Here is a 20,602-nt window from a genome sequence, read left to right as displayed (position 1 = left end):
TTTGTGATGTTTCTGTTGAGAATAAACATTCTTCTGCACTTTAAGGCCTTATATTTCTGAAAGATCTTTTGAGAGTAATTGCATTTTTAATGCTTTTATTTAGCATAAACTCTCTGATGTTGAATGTGAGCAGATATTAATGACTTTCACACTGCCTTTTTTTTTTTTTTTTTAGACAGAGTCTCTCCCTGTAGTCCAAGCTGGAGTGCAGTAGTGCAATCTTGGCTAAGTGCAAGCTGTGCCTCCTGGATTCAAGCGATTCTCCTGCCTCGGCCTTCAGAGTAGCTGGGATTACAGGTGCCTGCCACCATGACTGGCTAATTTATTTGCATTTTTAGTAAAGTTGGGTTTTGCCATGTTGGCCAGGCTGGTTTTGAACTCCTGACCTCAAGGGATCTGCCCATTTCAGCCTCCCAAAGTGCTCAGATTTCAGGCATGAGCCACCATGCATGGCCTACACTTTCTTTATATTTGAAGATTTGTTCTCAAGTATAAATGCTTTCCTGTGCAATAAGGTGTAAGCACTGGGTAAATATTTACCACATTGTTCACATTAGTAGTTTTCTCCAATCAAGTGTGACAGCCATTTGAAAGCTTTATCACATTCTTCACATTTCTAGGATTTCTCATCAGTATGATTACTTTTATACTTAGAAAAGTGTGAGGTGTTGCCAAAAGCATTGTCACATCTTTCAGGTTTGTAATTTCCCTGGTATAAATTATCTTATGTCTGTTAAGAATTGAGGATCCGTTAGAGGCTTTCCCACATTCTTCACATGTGTAGGGTTTCTTTCCAGTATGAGTTGTCTTATATGTAGTAAATGTCAAGGACTACTTAAAGGCTTTCACACATTCCACATACTTAGGGAATCCACATAGGGATTCCCTCCAGTATGAATTACCTTATGTTTAGTAAGAATTGAGGAACAGTTAAAAGGTTTGCCACCGTCTTCACATTTCTAGGGTTTTCCAATATGAATTCTCCTATGATGAGTAAGGGTTGATGACTGGTTAAAAGCTTTGCCACATTCTTTACATTTGTAGGGTTCCTCTTCAGTATGAATTACCTTATGTCTAGTAAGAAGTGAGGACTTTTTAAAGACTTTGCCACATTCTTTACATTTGGAGGGGTTTATGATATCTCTTGTGTTCACTAAAGCTTGAGGGCCAGGTGAAGGCTTTGCCACATTTTCCACATTTTTAGGGTTTCTCTCCAGCATGAATTATCTTATGTTTAGTAAAAACTGAGAATTGATTAAAAGCTTTGCCACATTCTTCACATGTGTAGGGTTTCTCTCCAGTATGAATTTTCTTATGATTAGAAAGGCTTGAAGACTTGGTAAAGGCTCTGCCACATTCTTCACATTCGTCGAATTTCTCTCTAGTATGAATTCTCTTATGATAAGTAAGGGTTGAAGACCGTTTAAAAGTTTTGCCACATTCTTCACATTTGTAGGGTTTCTCTCCAGTATGAATTCTTATATGTTCCGTAAGGGTTGAGGACAAGGTGAACACTTTGCCACATTCTTCACATTTGTAGAATTTCTCTCCAGCATGAATTAGTTTATGTTTAGTAAAAATTCCAAATCGATTAAAAGCTTTGCCACATTCTTCACATTTGTAGGGTTTCTCTCCAGTATGAATTATCTTATGATGAGAAAGGCTTGAGAACCAGGTGAAGGCTTCGCCACATTCTTCACATTTGTGAGGTTTCTCTCCAGTATGAATTCTTTTATGTTCTGTAAGGTTTGAGGACCAGGTGAACACTTTGCCACATTCTTCACATTTGTAGGGTTTCTCTCCAGCATGAATTATCTTATGTTTAGTAAGGTTTGAGGACCGGTTAAAAGCTTTGCCACATTCTTCACATTTGTAAAGTTTCTCTCCAGCATGAACTCTCTTATGTTTAGTAAGGGTTGAGGATCGATTAAAAGTTTTGCCACATTCTTCACATTTGTAGGGTTTTCCTCCAATATGAATTACCATATGTTTAGTAAGGGTTGAGGACTGGTTAAAAGCTTTGCCACATTCTTCACATTTGTAGGGTTTTTCTCCACTATGAATTACCATATGTTTAGTAAGGGTTGAGGACTGGTTAAAAGCTTTGCCACATTCTTCACATTTGTAAGGTTTCTCTCCAGCATGAATTAGTTTATGTTTAGTAAAAATTCCAAATCGATTAAAACCTTTGCCACATTCTTCACATTTGTAGGGTCTCTCTTCAGCATGAATTACCTTATGTCTAGTAAGAAATGAGGACTTTTTAAAGGCTTTGCCACATTCTTCACATCTGTAGGGGTACTGTACAGTATGATTTCTCTTATGTTCACTAAGGCTTGAGGCCCAGGAGAAAGCTTTGCCACATTCTTCACATTTGTAGGGTTTATCTCCAGCATGAATTAGTTTATGTTTAGTAAAAATTCCAAATCGATTAAAAGCTTTGCCACATTCTTCACACTTGTAGGGTTTCTCTCCAGTATGAATTATCTTATGCTTAGAAAGGCTTGAGGGCCAGTTGAAGGCTTCACCACATTCCTCACATTTGTAGCGTTTCTCTCCAGTATGAATTCTTATATGTTTCATAAGGCTTGAGGGCCAGGTGAACACTTTGCCACATTCTTCACATTTGTAGGGTTTCTCTCCAGTATGAATTCTTTTATGTTCCATAAGGGTTGAAAACAAGGTGAACACTTTGCCACATTCCTCACATTTGTAGGGTTTCTCTCTAGCATGAACTCTCTTATGTTTAGTAAGTTTTGAGGACCAGCTGAAAGCTTTGCCACATTCTTCACACTTGTAACGTTTCTCTCCAGCATGAACTCTCTTATGTTTAGTAAGGGTTGAGGACTGATTAAAAGCTTTGCCACATTCTTCACATTTGTAGGGTTTCTCTCCAGCATGAACTCTCTTATGTTCAGTAAGTCTTGAGGACCAGTTGAAGGCTTTGCCACATTTTTCACGTTTGTAGGCTTTCTTTCCAGTATGAATTCTCTTATGATAAGTAAGCATTGAGGACCAATTAAAGGTTTTGCCACATTCTTCACATTTGAAGAAATTCTCTCTAGTATAAATTCTTTTATGTGGAGATAGGTGTGAAGGCATGCAAAATGATCTGTCATCTTCTTTACATTTCAAAAGTTTCTTTCCAGTATGCCTTATCTTGTGTCTGTTTGAATTTGAAAATTTATGAAAGACTTTGGCATATTTATCACATTGCAATACTTTGCTCTGTGCAGTCGTCAAACTCTGGTTAAGATTATTATAACCTTTTCTGTGAACTTGAGACTCATCCACATTGGTGCAACAAATTTTTAACTGCAAATTCTCATGTCCACATTTTCCATGTCTTCTCAATATCACTTTTTGAAAAGAATCTTCTACGCCCTGCTCTAGCCAAAGGTCTTGAGCAAAATAAGAACATACAACTGAAAAGAAATAAAAATAACAAATTAGTCCACTTATTAGACTCAGATGAATATATTTTATAAATCTAACCAATAAAATTATTCAATCCACAAAAATGAGATGACATTGCAATATACCACAGGCCCTAACTACTTCAGAGACACGTAAGTGTTATAAAAACATACATACCAGCTGGGCATGGTGGTTCACATCTGTAATCCCAGCACTTTGGGAGACCAAGGTGGTCAGATCACCTGAGATCAGGAGTTTGAGACCGGCCTGACCAACATGAAGAACCCCTGTCTCTACTATAAATAGAAAATTAGCCAGGTGTGGTGGCACATGCCTCTAATCCCAGCTACTCAGGAGGCTGAGGCAGGAGAATCAATTGCTTAAACCCGGGAGGAGGTTGTCGTAAGCCAAGATCGTGCCATTGCACCCCCGCCTGGACAACAAGAGCAAAACTCTGTTGCCCCCCGACACACAGAAAGCATACAAACCAAAATACATATGTACATAATTTATGAGTTAAGTGTGTGCAGCGCCTAAAGTGAGTTCAATGCAAAAATCCACATAGAAAAAATAAAAGTTTCTTACATTTACCCAACACAACACTTTCTGCTTCGTAATATTACATAGTTTCTTTAGAAGTAAGTGGTAAACTTCTGGTTTCTTTCTTAAAAGACAAGAAAAATATTGGCATATACAACTTAATTTCTGGTTTCAATGGGCCTTTTCACACTGTTTCTGTCTCCCATGACATAAAGTGCTGAAAGAAATGGTAATATACTTTGAAATGAGAGTTTGAGTCAGCTGAGACCAAAGATCTTGGGCAAAATAAAAACATGCAACTGAAAAGAAATAAAATAACAAATTAGGCCACTGCAGAAGAGCACTGCAGTGCTGCAGAGAGAGAACACGTGTCACAAGTGATTACTTCCTTTTCGGAAGAAACATAATCTCCTTTAGCTAGAAGTAAACACGAAATTTCAGACAGGTTAAACCTGAAGATGATGTTCAAGAGACTCCCATATCTCCAGCCAAGACCACTGTTTTCTGACTATGCCAGGACAAAGCTACATTGTAAATTTTGTGACAGGTAGCCTTTTTAAATGTCCAAATCTGAAACAGTACAATCTATACAAACTAGGGCAATATAATCTCATCAAAAATACTATAAAATTTTCAGAAAGAAATCATTAAAAATGTATATACTAATTTAAAAAATTGAATAATAATTAAAACAGGAAAACAGATGACTTGAAAATCAGAAAGATGATAAAACAAATATATTTAAATTGTGGTGGTAAAAAATACAAAAAGAAAGAACAATTCTAAAATTAAGAAAAAATGATGTAAACATGAAAAAGCTCAAAAACAAATTAGGATACTTACAAAGACATTGGTAACAAAAACATATTTATAATCACAATTTCATTTTTTTCTTTTTTTGTGAGATGAGTCTCACTCTGTTGCCTAGGCTGGAGTGCAGTGGCATGATCTTGGCTCACTGCAACCTCTGCCTCCCGTGTTCAAGCAATTCTCCTGCCTCAGCCTCCCAGGTAGCTGGGACTATAGGCACCCGCCACCATGCCTGGCTATTTTTGTATTTTTTTAATAGAGACGGGGTTTCACCATATTGACCAGGCTGGTGTTGAACTCCTGACCTTGTGATCCATCTGCCTCGGCCATCCCAAAGTGCTTGGATTACAGGCATGAGCCACCATACCTGGCCCTATTATCAGAATTTCAAAGTTACAGACAAAAAGAGATACTTGAGAGCTGAAAGATAAAAGTGACATGTCATTTGCAAATATAGTCTTATGAGATAACCAGTGAACTGTCAACAAAATACTTTCAGGCCAGAAGAGAACCACGTAATATAGTCAAAGTAAAAAAAAATAAATAAATAATAATACCATCAGCAAATCTATCCTGCCTAAAATAAAAAATAAAGAAATAAAACTTCAAAATAACCAAATTCTTAAAAAGTACATTGGCATTACATATGTTTCTTCATAGGAGAAATGCTGAAAGCACTTCTTACCACTGAAAATAACATGATTCAAGAAAATAACACCTAATCATATAAAAATACCTTATTTTTTAGAAAAGAAATGCACATACCAAAAATTGGATTTCTAGCATTATTCAAAGGGTGCAGAAAACATTTTTAAGTATTCTTTAACATTTGAGAGATAAAAGCATAGGAATAATAATAATAATTATTATTATTTTGAGATGGAGTTTCACTATTGTTACCCAGACTGGAGTGCAATGGCATGATCTCGGCTCACTGCAACCTCTGCCTCCTGGGTTCAGGCAATTCTCCTGCCTCAGCCTCCCGAGTAGCTGGGACTACAGGCCCGCACCACCATGCCCAGCTAATTTTTGTATGTTTAGTAGAGATGGGGTTTCACCTTGTTGACCAGGATGGTCTTGATCTCTTGACCTCGTGATCCACCCGCCTCGGCCTCCCAAAGTGCTGGGATTAAAGGCATGAGCTACCATGCACAGCCTAGAAAATTAACTTTCAGATCAACATATATGCTTTTAATAGATTAAAATTTGTTTTTTGGTTTTTTTTTTGTGAGACAGAGTGTTGCTCTTCTTGCCCAGGCTAGAGTGCAATGGTGTTATCTCAGCTCACTGCAACCTCTACCTCCAGGGTTCAAGCAATTCTCCTGCCTCAGACTCCCAAGTAGCTGGGATTACTGGCATCTGCCCCCACGCCCAGCTAATTTGTGTATTTTTAGTAGAGATCTGATTTCACAATGTTGGCCAGGCTGGTCTGGAACCCCTGAACTCAGGTGATCCACTCACCTCAGCCTCCCAAAGTGCTGAAATTACAGGCATGAGCAACCACACCCAGCCTGTTAGAAAACTTTAAATATCAAGATCCAACTTGCCTTTCTACAAGAGTCAGTTGAAGTCTAATGATTAAAAAAAAAAAAAAGGGAGAACGATCCAAGATGGCCAATCGCTAACATCCCGGGATTGCAGCTCTCAGGGAAGGTGCGGAGAACTAGAGGACGCCACACTTTCAGACAAAGTCTGGTCGCTCACGAAGCAGAAGATCCCCCAGTGGTGGAAACACACGAGTCGCCAGCGCGACTCTCGTGGTCGGCGCAGCGGTTCCGCCAGCACCTCGAGGCGGCAGCGCTCCGCGCAGAGTAAACGGGAACGGTTCCCCTTCTGACCGAGGTTTGGAGCCCCGGGAAGGCAGAGTCGCTTACTATGGAAGCCCGACAGGAGAATCCTGGGCAGAAAAGCACCATCAGTTTTAACGCCGCTGCTCTGGCCCTGGGAACTAACAACCTGGACGTCCACTCAAGAGACCTAATCTGAAAGTTGGTAATTTCAAAGACGACAGGAGGATAAATTTACAATGACGGGAAGAAACCAGCGTAAAAAAGCTGAGAATACTCAAAGTCAGAACGCCTCTCCCTCTAAAGATGATCACAATTCCACATCAACAATGGAACAAGGCTTGATGGAGAACAAGCGCATCCTGATGACAGAATCACTCTTCAAGGAATGGATAATAACAAACTTCGGTGAGTTAAAAGAACATGTTGTAGCCCAACGTAAAGAAACTAGGAACTTTGAAAAAAGGTTTGATGAAATCCTATTGAGAATAGACAACTTAGAGAGGAGTATGAGTGAATTAATGGAACTGAAGAATACAATACAAGCAGAATTGTTGTATACAAGAATACAATACTTGAAGAATTGTTCAAGCAGAAGAAGGGATATCAGAGGTCAAAGTCCAACTTAATGAAATAAAACGTGAAGAAAAGATTAGAGAAAAAAGGATAAAAAGGAATGAGCAAAGTCTCCAAGAAATGTGGGACTATGTGAAAAGACCAAATTTACGTTTGATAGGTGTACCTGAATGCAACAGAGAGAATGAATCCAAGCTGGAAAATACCCTTCAGGATATTATTCAGGAAAATTTTCCTAAACTAGCAAAGCAGGTCAACATTCAACCCCAGGTAATATAGAGAACACCACAAAGATATTCCTCAAGAAGAGCAACCCCAAGGCACATAATCGTTAGATTCACCAGGGTTGAAACAAAGGAGAAGATACTAAGGGCAGCCAGAGAGAAAGGTCAGATTACCCACAAAGGCAAGCCTATCAGACTTACAGCAGATCTCTCAGCAGAAACTCTACAGGCCAGAAGAGAGTGGGGGCCAATATTCAACATCCTCAAAGAACAGAACCTTCAGCCCAGAATTTCATATCCAGCCAAACTAAGCTTCACAACTGAAGGAAAAATAAAATCTTTTATGAACAAGCAAGAACTCAGAGATTTTATTACCACCAGGCCTGCTTTACAAGAGCTTCTGAAAGAAGCATTACACACAGAAAGAAACAACCAGTATTAGCCTTTCTAAAAATACACCAAAAAGTAAAGAGCACCAACATAAAGAAGAATTTACACCAACAAATGGATAAAACAGCCAGTTAACATCAAATGGCAGTAACACTAAATTTAAATTGACTAAATTCCCAATCAAAAGACACAGCCAAAACCCAACGGCATGTTACATCCAGACCTGTTTCACATGCAAGGATACACAAAGACTCAAAACAAAGGGATGGAGAAAGATTTACCAACCAAATGGAGAGCAAAAATAAATAATAAATAAATAAAAAGCAGGAGTTGCAATTCTTGTATCGGATAAAATAGATTTTAAAGCAACAAAGATATAGTGGTAAAAGGATCAATGCAACAACAAGAGCTAACGATCCTAACACCCAGATAGGAGACTTAGATTCAATGAGACAGAAAATTAATAAGGATATCAAGGACTCGAACTCAGATCCAGAACAAGTAAACTTAATAAATATTTATAGAGCTCTCCACTTCAAATACACAAAATATACATTCTTGTCAATACCACATCACACCTACCCATAAGTTTAAATGAAACATTGATTGGCCATTATTAATACCCAATTTTTTTCAAAATAAAGCAATATTTCCATTTACTCTCCCTCTTTCTCTTCCTCTCCTTTACTTACTTTTTTTTTTTCTTTCCTTCTCAAAAAAAAAAAAAAAAAAAAAAAAGACTCAAAGTAGCAAGATGGAAGTAGACATTTCGTGCAAGTATTAATTAAATGAGAGCAGAAGAGCTCAAGCTAAATCTTAAGTCAAAAACTTGTATTTTATAAAATGCATTTGACATTGAAACTCCAAAGAGACAAAGAAAGATATCAAAAAATAATAGATTCATTAACTGGGAACCTATGATAAATTTGTATATACATATTTGTGTAGACGTCTGTGTGTGTGTGTGTGTGTGTGTGTGTGTGTCTGTGTCTCACATTAGGATTACAAATATATAAAGCAAATATTGACAGAATAAAAGAAACACATAGAAAGCAACATAATTACAGTAGGTTTTTTTTTTTTTGAGACACACTCTCACTCTGTTGCCCAGGCTGGAGTGCAGGGCCATGATCTTGACTCACAGCAACCTCTGTCTAGTGGGTTCAAGCGATTCTTCTGCCTCAGCCTCTCGAATAACTGAGATTACAGGCACCAGCCACCACACCTGGCTAACTTTTTGTGTTTTTTAGTAGAGATGGGGTTTCACCATGTTGACCAGGCTGGTCTCAAACTCCTGACCTTAGGTGATCCACCTGCCTCAGCCTCCCAGAATGCTGGGATTACAGGCATGAGCCACCATGCCCAACCAGTAGGATATTATTATACCAAACTTTCTGTAATAAAAATCAAAGAAAACAGCATATTAGTAAGAAAACAGACTACTTGAAGGTGGTATAAAACAACTATTTCTAACAGAGGTATAGAGAACACTCAACATCAGGATACACACCCTCCTCAGTAGCTCATACATGTTTCTCGATAGGCCACCTCTTAAGCCAAAAAAGAAGTCTTATCACATTTTTGAAAACTGAAATGTTATGAATTATTTTTTATGACTAGACTGTAATGAGAGAATACAACAATAATAGGAAAAAAATTGAAAAAAAAATATAGGAATTTCACAAAACACTCACTCATGCTCTTATGCAAAAACTGTAATAGTTAATATTGTAAAGATATTCATTCTGCTCAATGTAATCTACAGATTTAATAACATGTTTCTCCAGCCGGGCATGGTGGCTCACCCCTGTAATCCCAGAAATTTGGGAGGCTGAGGCAAGTGGAGATCACCAGAGGTCAGGAGTTCAAGACCAGCCTGGCCAACATGGTGAAACCCCGTCTCCACTAAAAACACAAAAAAATTATCAGAGCATAATGGCACACGCCTGCAATCCCAGCATCTACTATTATGCTCTTGGGAGGCTGAGGCAGGAGAGTTGCTTGAACCAGGGAGGTGGGGTTGCAGTGACCAAGATCATGCCATTATACTCCAGCCTCAGTGACAAGAGTGACACTCAGTCTCAAAATAAATAAATAAATAAATAAAAATAACATGTTTTTCAAATTTCTCATTGCATTTTTGAAGAAATAGAAACAGCAACCTCAAAAGTACTTAATCTCAAAAGACAATAAAGTACCTAAGAAACTTAGAAAAAGAAAAAAGAAAAATGTCGCAGGCTTAAAGTATCTGATTTCAAAACACATTACAAAGCTACAGAATTAAAACAATCTGGTATGAGTATAAGAATAAAAAAGTAGGCCCAGCGCGGTGGCTCATGCCTATAATCCCACCACTTTGGGAGGCCGAGGTGAGTGGATCATGAGGTCAAGAGATTGAGACCATCTTGGTCAACAAGGTGAAACACTGTCTCTACTAAAAATTAAAAAATTAGCTGGGCATGGTGGTACACGCCTGTAGTCCCAGCTACTTGGGAAGCTGAGGCAGGAGAATTGCTTGAACCCAGGAGGCAGAGGTTGCTGTGAGCCGAGATCACTCCATTGCACTTGTTGCCTGGGTAACAAGAGCGAAACTCTGTCTCAAAAAAAAAAAAAAAAAAAAATCCAGCCTAGGTAACAAGAGTAAAACTCCATCTCAAAAACAAAAAAGAATAAAAAGGTAGCAACTACTGTATACATTTTAACATATTGTCATAGGTGGAATCATTTACGTATCAATCATTATTATTGTAAGCTAATAGGTAAAGGCAATGCAAATTTCTGTCACCAAATCATTTCGTAAATATAAATTGAAGAAATATAAAAATACTGAAATATCACTTGGTTTTCAAAAAGCAGAAAATACTCTACCAACTACAAAGATAAATCTTCATTACATAATGCAAAATGAAATAAGTCAACCAAAAAAAGAAAAAGAATGTATGTGATAAATAGATATATAAAGCAGTTACACTCTTAGAAGAAAAAATAAAAGGTACCCTATTTGCTTATCCCAACAGCAAGAAAATTTATCAGTCATCCATGACAAAAATGTCTCAATGAGAGAACCAGGCATCATGGTTAACACATGTAATGACAGCTACATGGTACAGTTAGGTTGGAGAATTAAGCCAAAATTTTAAGACCAGCCTGTGTTATGTAGCAAGACCCCATCTCAAAAATAAGTGCCTTTATTAAGACAGCTGTGAGATGCAGGGAGGGAGTTGTGACACTCTGCTAAAGCTCAAGATTGAAGAGCATCCTTTCCAAAAGGCAGGCTTTCATTCAGGTGGCAAACTACAGGACCCCTGTTCTGGGCTACAGACCAAGAAATCTCCCACCCAACTTGGTCTCACTGAGAATTTTGAACTTACTCTATAAGCATCCCAATCTCCTCCCAGCCACAGTCTGAGAGGTCTTGTACTTTCAGAAGCTTCAAAAGAGACACTCATTTATAGCCATGCTGGCAGGCCTGCAGACTTTGGTTCTTAATGTGGTGGCTCATGCCTGTCATCCAAGCACTTTGGGAGACTGAGGCAGGTAGATGATGACGTCAAGAGATTGAGACCATCCTGGCCAACATGGTGAAACCCCATCTATATTATAAATACAAAATTTAGCTGGGCATGGTGGTGTGTGCCTGTAGTGCCCGCTACTCAGGAGGCTGAGGCAGGAGAATTGCTTGAACCCAGGAGGCGGAGGTTGCAGTGAGCCAAGATTGCACCACTGCACTCCATCCTGCCAACAGAGTGAGACTCCATCAAAAAAAAAAAAAAAAAACTTTTCAAACTAATAAATACACTACAAACACTCAGTAAATTAGCAAAATATAAAATTAGCGTACAAGTTACAATTCCATGCACTTAAAACAAACTATCTGATAAAATAAACAATTTTATTTACAATAGCACTAAAATAATAAATTTCTAAGAACAAATTTAACCAAGGAGGTCTATAACATTTCAAGTGAAAGATTTATCAATGAAAAATAGAAAGCACATTAATTTAAATGTTTTATGTCTATTGATTCAAAAAATAAATTTTAAAGTGTCATATTGTCCAATGTGATCTCAAACTATATTTCAAGACTATAGTAATAAAAACAGGATGAAATGTTCAGAAAAACAACAACAACAAACAAAAAACCACAATGGAACAGAAACCACTACTCTCACACACTTCAGAACTTTAGTTTAACATGGAGTATCTCAAAATGATGCAGATATCTGTGTACCCACAAACACAAACAAAAAAGTCAGAGTGTGCACTTTCCTGTATGACATGAACAGTACTTTGGCTGTCACTGTAAGCTGAAGGAAGATTACTGAAGAGAAATTAGAATTCTTAGAAATTTTAAAAGCATACAACAGAAGATGTCCCTACGTTAGAGGAAAATTAAAGAAAAAAAAAAAATACAGCCAGGCGTGGTGGCTCATGCCTGTAATCCCAGCACTTTGGGAGGCCAAGGCGGGTGGATCACAAGGTCAAGAGATCAAGACCATCCTGGTCAACATGGTGAAACCCCGTTTCTACTAAAAATACAAAAAATTAGCTGGGCATGGTGGCACATGCCTGTAATACCAGCCACTCAGGAGGCTGAGGCAGGAGAATTGCCTGAACCCAGGAGGTGGAGGTTGCGGTGAGCCGAGATCGCACCATTGCACTCCAGCCTGGGTAACAAGAGCGAAACTCCTCTCAAAAAAAAAAAAAAATACAAATTAGACTTTCCAGAAACTGTTTCCTTTGGAACAGTTTCCCAAATCACTTTAAGGACTGGCTTTCTCCTTGACTTTGGACTGCTCATCCTTGTTGTCTGCTGTATTCACTCCACTTACCTGGGGGTTTGGCCACCATCTCATGTCTCTTCCTATTCCAGGGCACTTTTCTTTGCTCCAGACAGGTGATCAGGTCTGGCTTGGAGACAGCAATACCTGTTTTATTAAAAATGAGTAACATGCATCTTGCTCATAATCTCCAATTACCAACTCGGTAATGTGCTCAATAAACAGGATATGATAGAATATTCTAATACATTTATCCCAATATACTAATTTATGAGAGAAATTTCTAAATATTTAGAAAATATTTTAATTTTGTAAGTTCTTATCACCTGGTACTACTGAATTAAAAATTGGTGGTGGCAACTAGATTTTAAGGTATGAGCAACAATATTTTATCCCAGTAAACTTTTGCAATTACCACTGATCTAAAGTGAAGGACACAGATCAGCTCAAGAATGTGGTAAGGTTAGGTCACGATGAAACATCCTGAAGAAATTGTTTTCTACATGGAAAAATCCCTATGATTTTCTTGAAAACAGAAATCTAAAAGCATAAATTACCAAAAAATAAAAATTCCTCAAAAGAAAAATGAAATCTTTAGGGTATATTAGGAATTGTATATTGAAGTTATGCTCACCCAGGAAGACCAGGTTTCCGTAGTTCTCTAACATCACATTCCTATATAAATCCTGCTGTGCCGTGTCCAGGCATTGCCACTCCTCCAGACAGAATTCTATGGCCACATCCTTAAATGTTAATGGTTCCTGAAAAACACACACAAACACACACATTTACTAAGTGGTCATGGGCAGAATTTTTAATTTGACTCAAGGTAAAATGAAAGAGTAAAGAGAACAGATTCAGTCACTCTTATAAGTGACTGAAATTATTCAATAAAATAATTTTCAACACAGAAATATTCTCTAATGTATTCTCTAACTCTGAAAGAGTGGTACTACATCCATAACATCAGTGTATACATGATACTTTTCTGGATAATAAAACATAAAACTGAGGGCATAAACATCGACATGTACAATTTTGAGTGCTATACAGAATTAGTTGTGTGTATTTTTCAGATGGAAAAGACATAGTTGTGTATATTATTTGGATAAAACAGACCTACTGAGTTAGAAGGTATCACTCAGATTTTAATGTGTACAATACAATAAACTGGAGATCGCGTTAATGCAAGTTTTTGTTTTTGAGTTTAGTTTTGTTTTTTGTTTGTTTTTGTTTTTTCAGAAGATCTGGGATAAAGTCTGAGTGGCTGAATTTCTAACCAGCTGATCAGTATGCCAATGTTTTTGTCACAAAAAGACTATTTTGTCAAACAGCCTGTAATTGAATGAGTCTGTGTTTTTCTCAGTTTTTCTGGCCTGTAAATAAAGATGAGAGCCTTCATTTTCCTAAAACAGAAAAATGCAAAGGAAACCTAAGAAAGAACGGTAGCTGCCAGATTAAATGTGATGGTTTATTCACAACAGCTGCATAAAGATACTTGCTGAGGCTGGGCACGGTGGCTCATGCCTGTAATCCCAGCACTTTGGGAGGCCGAGGCGGGTGGATCACGAGGTCAAGAGATCGAGACCATCCTAGTCAACATGGTGAAACCCCGTTTCTACTAAAAATACAAAAAATTAGCTGGGCATGGTGGCGCGTGCCTGTAATCCCAGCTACTCAGGAGGCTGAGGCAGGAGAATTGCCTGAACCCAGGAGGTGGAGGTTGTGGTGAGCCGAGATTGCGCCATTGCACTCCAGCCTGGGTAAATAAATAAATAAATAAAAATTTTAAAAAATAAAGAGATACTTAATGATGAAGAGAAAAATAATTCTATAGTGAAAAAAATCTGTCAGAGCGCTTATCAACCAAGTGATTTATTAACATCAAATGCACTAGAAAAAATGTTTATGATGTGCTGATGTGCCCAGAAGGACAAGCATTACTTCTGAGATATTGCCCTCCCTAAAGTAAATTATAATCTAAACTTCACCATAAGGAAACATCAGTTTTATGGAAACTGCAGGTCTCTCCTATGTTCTGTAATTTTTCATAGTGATTTTAAATAGTCTTTCTTTAGCACCCTAGAGAGCAGGTATCTCCTCATAACTTTTTAGAACTTTCTGGGTAATAAATACCATACTGCTTCAGTGAGCATTTTCTTAATCCTGCACTGCATAGACACAATGAAGAACACAGATGAAACCTCAACATTATATGTCCTCTGTCTTCACTAAAAACCCCAGGTTTTTCCCAATAGGAATCTTGAGTATCCACACCTTCCCATGTTCAACAGCCGCAAAGAGAACATTTTTAATATTGCAGATTATAAATTCATGGTGACATTTCTGCATGGCATATAAGAAGCCATAATGTAGAGAAGGCTCTGGTATACAGAAAAACATATTTTTCAGAGACTTTGATTATCGTTAAGAATTTTCATTTGCTTTTATTTTTATTTATATTCATTAAGAATTTTTTTTTTTTTTTTTTGAGACGGAGTTTCGCTCTTGTTACCCAGGCTGGAGTGCAATGGCGCGATCTCGGCTCACCGCAACCTCCGCCTCCTGGGTTCAGGCAATTCTCCTGCCTCAGCCTCCTGAGTAGCTGGGATTACAGGCACGTGCCACCATGCCCAGCTAATTTTTTGTATTTTAGTAGAGACGGGGTTTCACCATGTTGACCAGGTTGGTCTCGATCTCTCGACCTCGTGATCCACCTGCCTCGGCCTCCCAAAGTGCTGGGATTACAGGCTTGAGCCACCGCGCCCGGCCCCTAAGAATTTTTAAAAGTAATTAAGACAAACTCATTAGGGAGGAAAAACACAGGTAGAGAAGTAAAGGTTTGCAAGTATTAAACTCATGGCATCCCAGGAGGCAGAGTGAAGACAGTTCCTGATCTGAGACATGTTTAGCTGGGGGGGAGGGAGCCATGTTTTTCCCTTCTCCTCCTTTTCTAGGATTCTTTCTCAGATAAAATTATGTGGACAAATTACACCTCCATCTTGAGAATATGCCTTTAAAGGTGTGAGCACCACAGATCTACCTGCTGTCACCACAGCCACAGGCAGAAGAACGAAGACAGAAAAACTCAACCCATTTCCATCCTTTATAGCAGAAGAGATTCAGAAACAATGAGCTGCTCCATAGAGATAAAAATGTTTCTCTATTTTTGTCTTCAGGAGCCATCACCTGACACAGACACCAGTAATTTCTGCTACAGTAATGGAAATATGAGCCACACTGTCCTGTCCCTACCAAATCCAAACGGAACAGGTTCTAGGACTACCCTTTAATGCAAAGAGGGAACGTAACTCTCATAAATGTATTTTGAATTCCTCATACTTGATTCTGGCCTCACCTTAGAGTCACACAAGGCACTTAATTAAAACAACATGGATGCTTCCGCCCAGAGCAATAAACAGAATCCATGGCAAGGACACAAGTAAGGAGAGTTCTGCAAATGGCCAGGTGATACTAATTAGAACCAAGGCTGATAAACCCTTAACTAAGCATTTCCTCTCAAGCACTAATGAGCTTATAAATCACCTGGTAATTTTGGCCCCACTCTATGAAATGTAATTCTGCAGGTATGGAAAGGGTCCATAAATGAGTCTTTTAAACAAGTGCCCTGTCGATAATGATGTTGCTCCTGCTGGGCTTATTAGCATTAGTCAGAGAAATGAGGCACAGCACAGAGTCCCTTACACTCAGCACTCTTGTCACAACACAAATACTTCTGGTACAAAGGAAATCATTCTTCATCAAAAAGTATTACATTCAATCCAAACACTTTGCAGGCCAAGGCGGGCAGATCACCTGAGGTCGGGAGTTCAAGACCAGCCTGACCAACTTGGTGAAACCCCGTCTTATAAAAAAATTAAAAATAAAAAGTATTACATTCTTTGCTGACTCTTTAAAGCTTACGGAGAAAACAGAAAGCGGCAATTTCTGAGTAAGTCTGCATTGAAAAACAACATATGCACATGTACTAAAGCAATGTTTATTTAGCAGGTACTATGTGCACAATAGGATGTTACAGAGCACTGCAATAGCACGTTATGTGACTATAACTAATACCCTGTGGGATGATAATAAGTGTTCAATAATTCCAAGGCTTTAAAGACCCCTGCATTTTTATTTCTATTTGTTTGTCATTAATATTTTTCAAAAACATGCATAGAATAAAAGCTAAATATAGACAGATGAAAGATACAGAAGAAAAGTTTAACGCAATTTAGATAAATTTGTATTTACTTTCTTGTGACTTGTGAATCAATTACTAGATCTTAGGGAACAAACTAGTTGCTAAATGGAATGTCTCTGCAAGCACTGGTTTTAATAAAAAATTTAAGAAGTAAAATCCTGTAATACATACTTTATGTTTTCCATTTATCTGCTTTTGGGTTTCAAAAAATGTCGAGTACCAGCTCTAAGAAAGCAACAGAATTCATGACCCAAAACTCTGATCTCTTCTAATCAGTTCTGTGAGGCAAGACTCCAGGGTAGAGCCAGACAAAAATAAGGCCTCCAGAAAGGTTGTATATGAACAAGCCTGGGTCAGGGTGTACAGCCAGTGTAGAATTCTGTGCTCTATGCCACTGGGGAGTACTTTCAGGGTTTGGTTTTTTTGTTTGTTTGTTTTTGAGATGCAGTTTCACTCTTGTTGCCTAGGCTGGAGTGCAGTGGTGCAATCTCAGCTCACTGCAACTTCCACCTCCTGGGTTCAAGCAATTCTCCTGCCTCAGCCTCCTGAGTAGCTCAGATTATAGCCATGCACACCACACTCAGCTAATTTTATATTTTTAGTAGAGACGGGGTTTCTTCATGTTGGTCAGGCTGGTCTTGAACTCCCAACCTCAGGTGATCCGCCCACCATGGCCTCCCAAAGTGCTGGGATTACAGGTATGAGCCACCGTACTCGGCCTTCAGTTCTTTTTTTTTGTAAGCTTATTTAATGGAACTTAAATTGGAGTTTCTATAATTTAAATTTTTTTTAGCTTGAACCCGGGAGGGGGAAGTTGCAGTGAGCCAAGATTGCGCCACTACACTCCAGCCTGGGTGAGAGAGCAAGACTCCATCACAAACTCTGTGTGTGTGTGCGTGTGTGTGTGTATTTTAATAAAATATTTTTTTCAATTTTTTGGTTAACTAACAGATCTAAATATATTTTTTGTTTTTTTTAAAGATGGGGTTTCACCATATTGGTCAGGCTGGTCTTGAACTCCCGACCTCAGGTGATCCACCCACCTTGGCCTCCAAAGTGCTTGGATTACAGGCGTGAGCCACTACGCCCAGCCATGTTTTGTTTTCCATATCATATAACAAACGCATTCTGGTCAGACATGGTGGCTCATGCTTATAATCCCAGCATTTTGGGAGACCAAGACATGAAGACTGTGTAAGCCCAGGAATTCAAGACCAGCCTGGGCAACATGGCAAAAACCCACGTCCACAAAAAATACAAAAATTAGCTTAGCATGGTAGCCTGTACCTGTAGTACCAAGCTATTCAGGAGCTAATAGTAGGACTGCCTGACCCCAGGAGGTTGCAGCTACAGTGAGCCCTGATCACGCCATTGTACTCCATTCTGGATGACAGAGTGAGACCCTTTCTAAAATAAATAAATAAATAAATAAATAAATAAATAAATAAAGGTAAAGCATGTAAACTTATGGGGGTTTGGGGTGTTTTTTGTTGTTGTTTATTTTTAAATTATTATTTGAATAGTTTGGGGGTACAGAAAGTTATTTTGTGGTAATTTCTGAGATTTTGGTGTACCGATCTCCCAAGCACTATACACTGTACCCAATGTATAGTCTTTTATCCCTTCCCCTTTCTGCTGAGTGCCCAGAGTTTATTATATAATTATTTTTTATTTTATTTATTTTTATTTATAAAGATGGGGTTTCACCATGTTAGCCAGACTGGTCTTGAACTACTGACCTCAGGTGATCCACCCGCCTCGGCCTCCCAAAGTGCTGGGATTACAGGCATGAGCCACCGTGCGGGCCTACATTATATAATTCTGATGCCTTCGTATCGTCATGGCTTTGCTCCTACTTGTAAGTGAGAACATACAATACTTGGGTTTTTCTTTTTTCTTTTTTTTGAGATGGAATTTTGCTTGCCACCCAGGCTGGAATGCAATGGTGTGATATCGGCTCACTGCAACCTCCTTCTCCCAGGTTCAGGTGATTCTCCTGCCTCAGCCTCCTGAGTCGCTGGGACTACCAGCACCCACCACCATGCCGTTAATTTTTGTATTTTAATAGAGATAGGGTTTCACCAATTGGCAAGGCTGGTCTCAAACTCCTGACCTCAGGTGATCTGCCCATTTCAGCCTCCCAAAGTGCTTGGATTACAAACATGAGCCATCATGACGGGCCTATTTTTTTTATGTTTTAATTATGGTCTTTTTTGTTAGTTTGTTTATGAGATGGAGTCTCCATCTGTCACCCAAACTGGAGTGCAGTGGCACAATCTTGTCTCACTGCAATCTGTTTCCCAGTTCAAGCAATTCTCCTGCCTTAGCCTCAGCAGGGATTGCAGAAACACACCACCATGCCCAGCTAATTTCTGTATTTTTAGTAGAAACGGGTTTTACCATGTTAGCCAGGCTAGTCTGGAACTCCTGACTTTGGGTGATTTACCCGTCTTGGCCTCCCAAAGTGCTGGGATTACAGGCATGAGCCACCATACCTGGTCAATTATGGTCACTCTGCAAGAGTAAGGTGGTATCACATTGTTTTGATTTGCATTTCCCTGATCACTAATCATTAGTGATGTTCAGCATTTTTTTTTCTGTTTGTTGGCCATTTGTACATATTCTTTTGAGAACTGTTTAAGTCCCATCTGTCTTTTTGTTGCATTTGTTTTGGGGATCTTGGTCATGCACTTTTTGCCTAAGTCAATGTCTAGAAGAGTTTTTCCAATGTTATGTTCTAGAATTTGTATAGTGTCAGGCATAAGTATTTGATCCATCTTCAGTTGACTTTTGTATAAAGTGAGAGATGAAGATCCAGTTTTATTCTACAGTACGTGGCTTGCCAGTTATCCCAGCACCATTTATTGAACAGGGTGTCTTTTCTTCACTTTTATCTTTGTTTACTTGTCAAAGATCAGTTGGCTGTTGAGTATTTGGGTTTATTTCCAGTTTTCCTATTTTGTTTCATTGGTCTACATGTGAATTTTTATACTCATACAATGCTGTTTTGGTAACTATAGCCTTGTAGTATAGTGGCGAAGTCTGATAATGTGATGTCTTTAATTTTTTTTTTTTTTTTTTTTTTTTTGGTGGGCTTTTGGCTTTGTTGGGGGTTTATTATGGTTTTTCTCTTAGTCTTGCTTTGACTATGCAGGCTTTATATATATATATATATATTTTTAGTTCTGTGAAGAATGATGTTATTTTGATGGGAATTACATTGAATTTGTAGATTGCCTTTGCTAGGTTGATCATTGTCACAATATTGACCCTACCCATCCATAAGCATGGAACGTGCTTCCATTTGTTGTGCTGTCTATGATTTCTTTAGCAACATGTCATAGCTTTCACCACCATGCTTAGATATATTTCTAATTATTTAATTTTTTTGCAGCTATTTTTAAATGAGTTGAGTTCTTAATTCTTGGTTTGGTCACTGTTAGTGTACAACAGTTCCACTAATTTGCACACATTGATTTTGTATCCTGAAACTTTACTGAATTTATGTAGCTAAAAGCTTTTTTTTTTCTGAGACAGGGTCTTACTCTGTCTCCCAGGCTGGAGTTCAGTGGCACAATCTCAGCTCACTGCTACTTCCACCTCCTGGGTTCAAGTGATTTTTTTTGCCTTAGCCTCCCTAGTAGCTTGGATTACAGGCACCCGCCACCATGCCCAGCTAATTTTTGTATTTTTAGCATAGACAGGGTTTCACCATGTTAGACAGGCTGGTCTTGAACTCCTGATCTCAGGTGATCCACCTGCCTCGGCCCCCCAAGTGTTGGAATTACAGGCTCAAGCCACTGAACCCAGCCCTGAAAGCTTTTTAGGTGAGTATTTAGGGTTTCCTAGGTATATAGTTATATCACTGGTGAC

At 38.6% G+C, this 20,602-nt stretch overlaps 1 protein-coding gene across 3 annotated transcripts in view; it reads right to left on the bottom strand.

Moving 5' to 3' along the window:
- Positions 1-321: 321 nt before the first annotated feature.
- Positions 322-20,602, bottom strand: part of LOC100894315 (uncharacterized) — a 36,193-nt gene continuing 15,912 nt past the window's right edge. For all 3 annotated transcript variants that reach the window (XM_035285457.3, XM_035285458.3, XM_035285456.3), the window contains 3 exons: positions 13,160-13,286; positions 12,577-12,672; positions 322-3,425 (listed from right to left, as the gene is read on the bottom strand). In XM_035285457.3, coding sequence (XP_035141348.1) covers positions 1,201-3,425; positions 12,577-12,672; positions 13,160-13,193 — 2,355 coding nt within the window. In that variant the 5' untranslated portion in view covers positions 13,194-13,286 and the 3' untranslated portion in view covers positions 322-1,200. The remainder of the gene's footprint in view (positions 3,426-12,576; positions 12,673-13,159; positions 13,287-20,602) is intronic.

This window comes from Callithrix jacchus, chromosome 22, assembly GCF_049354715.1.
Source record: "Callithrix jacchus isolate 240 chromosome 22, calJac240_pri, whole genome shotgun sequence".
Lineage (NCBI taxonomy): Eukaryota > Metazoa > Chordata > Mammalia > Primates > Cebidae > Callithrix > Callithrix jacchus.
The sequence above is the reverse complement of the archived record's forward strand: the minus strand, read 5'-3'. Positions and strand labels throughout refer to the sequence as shown.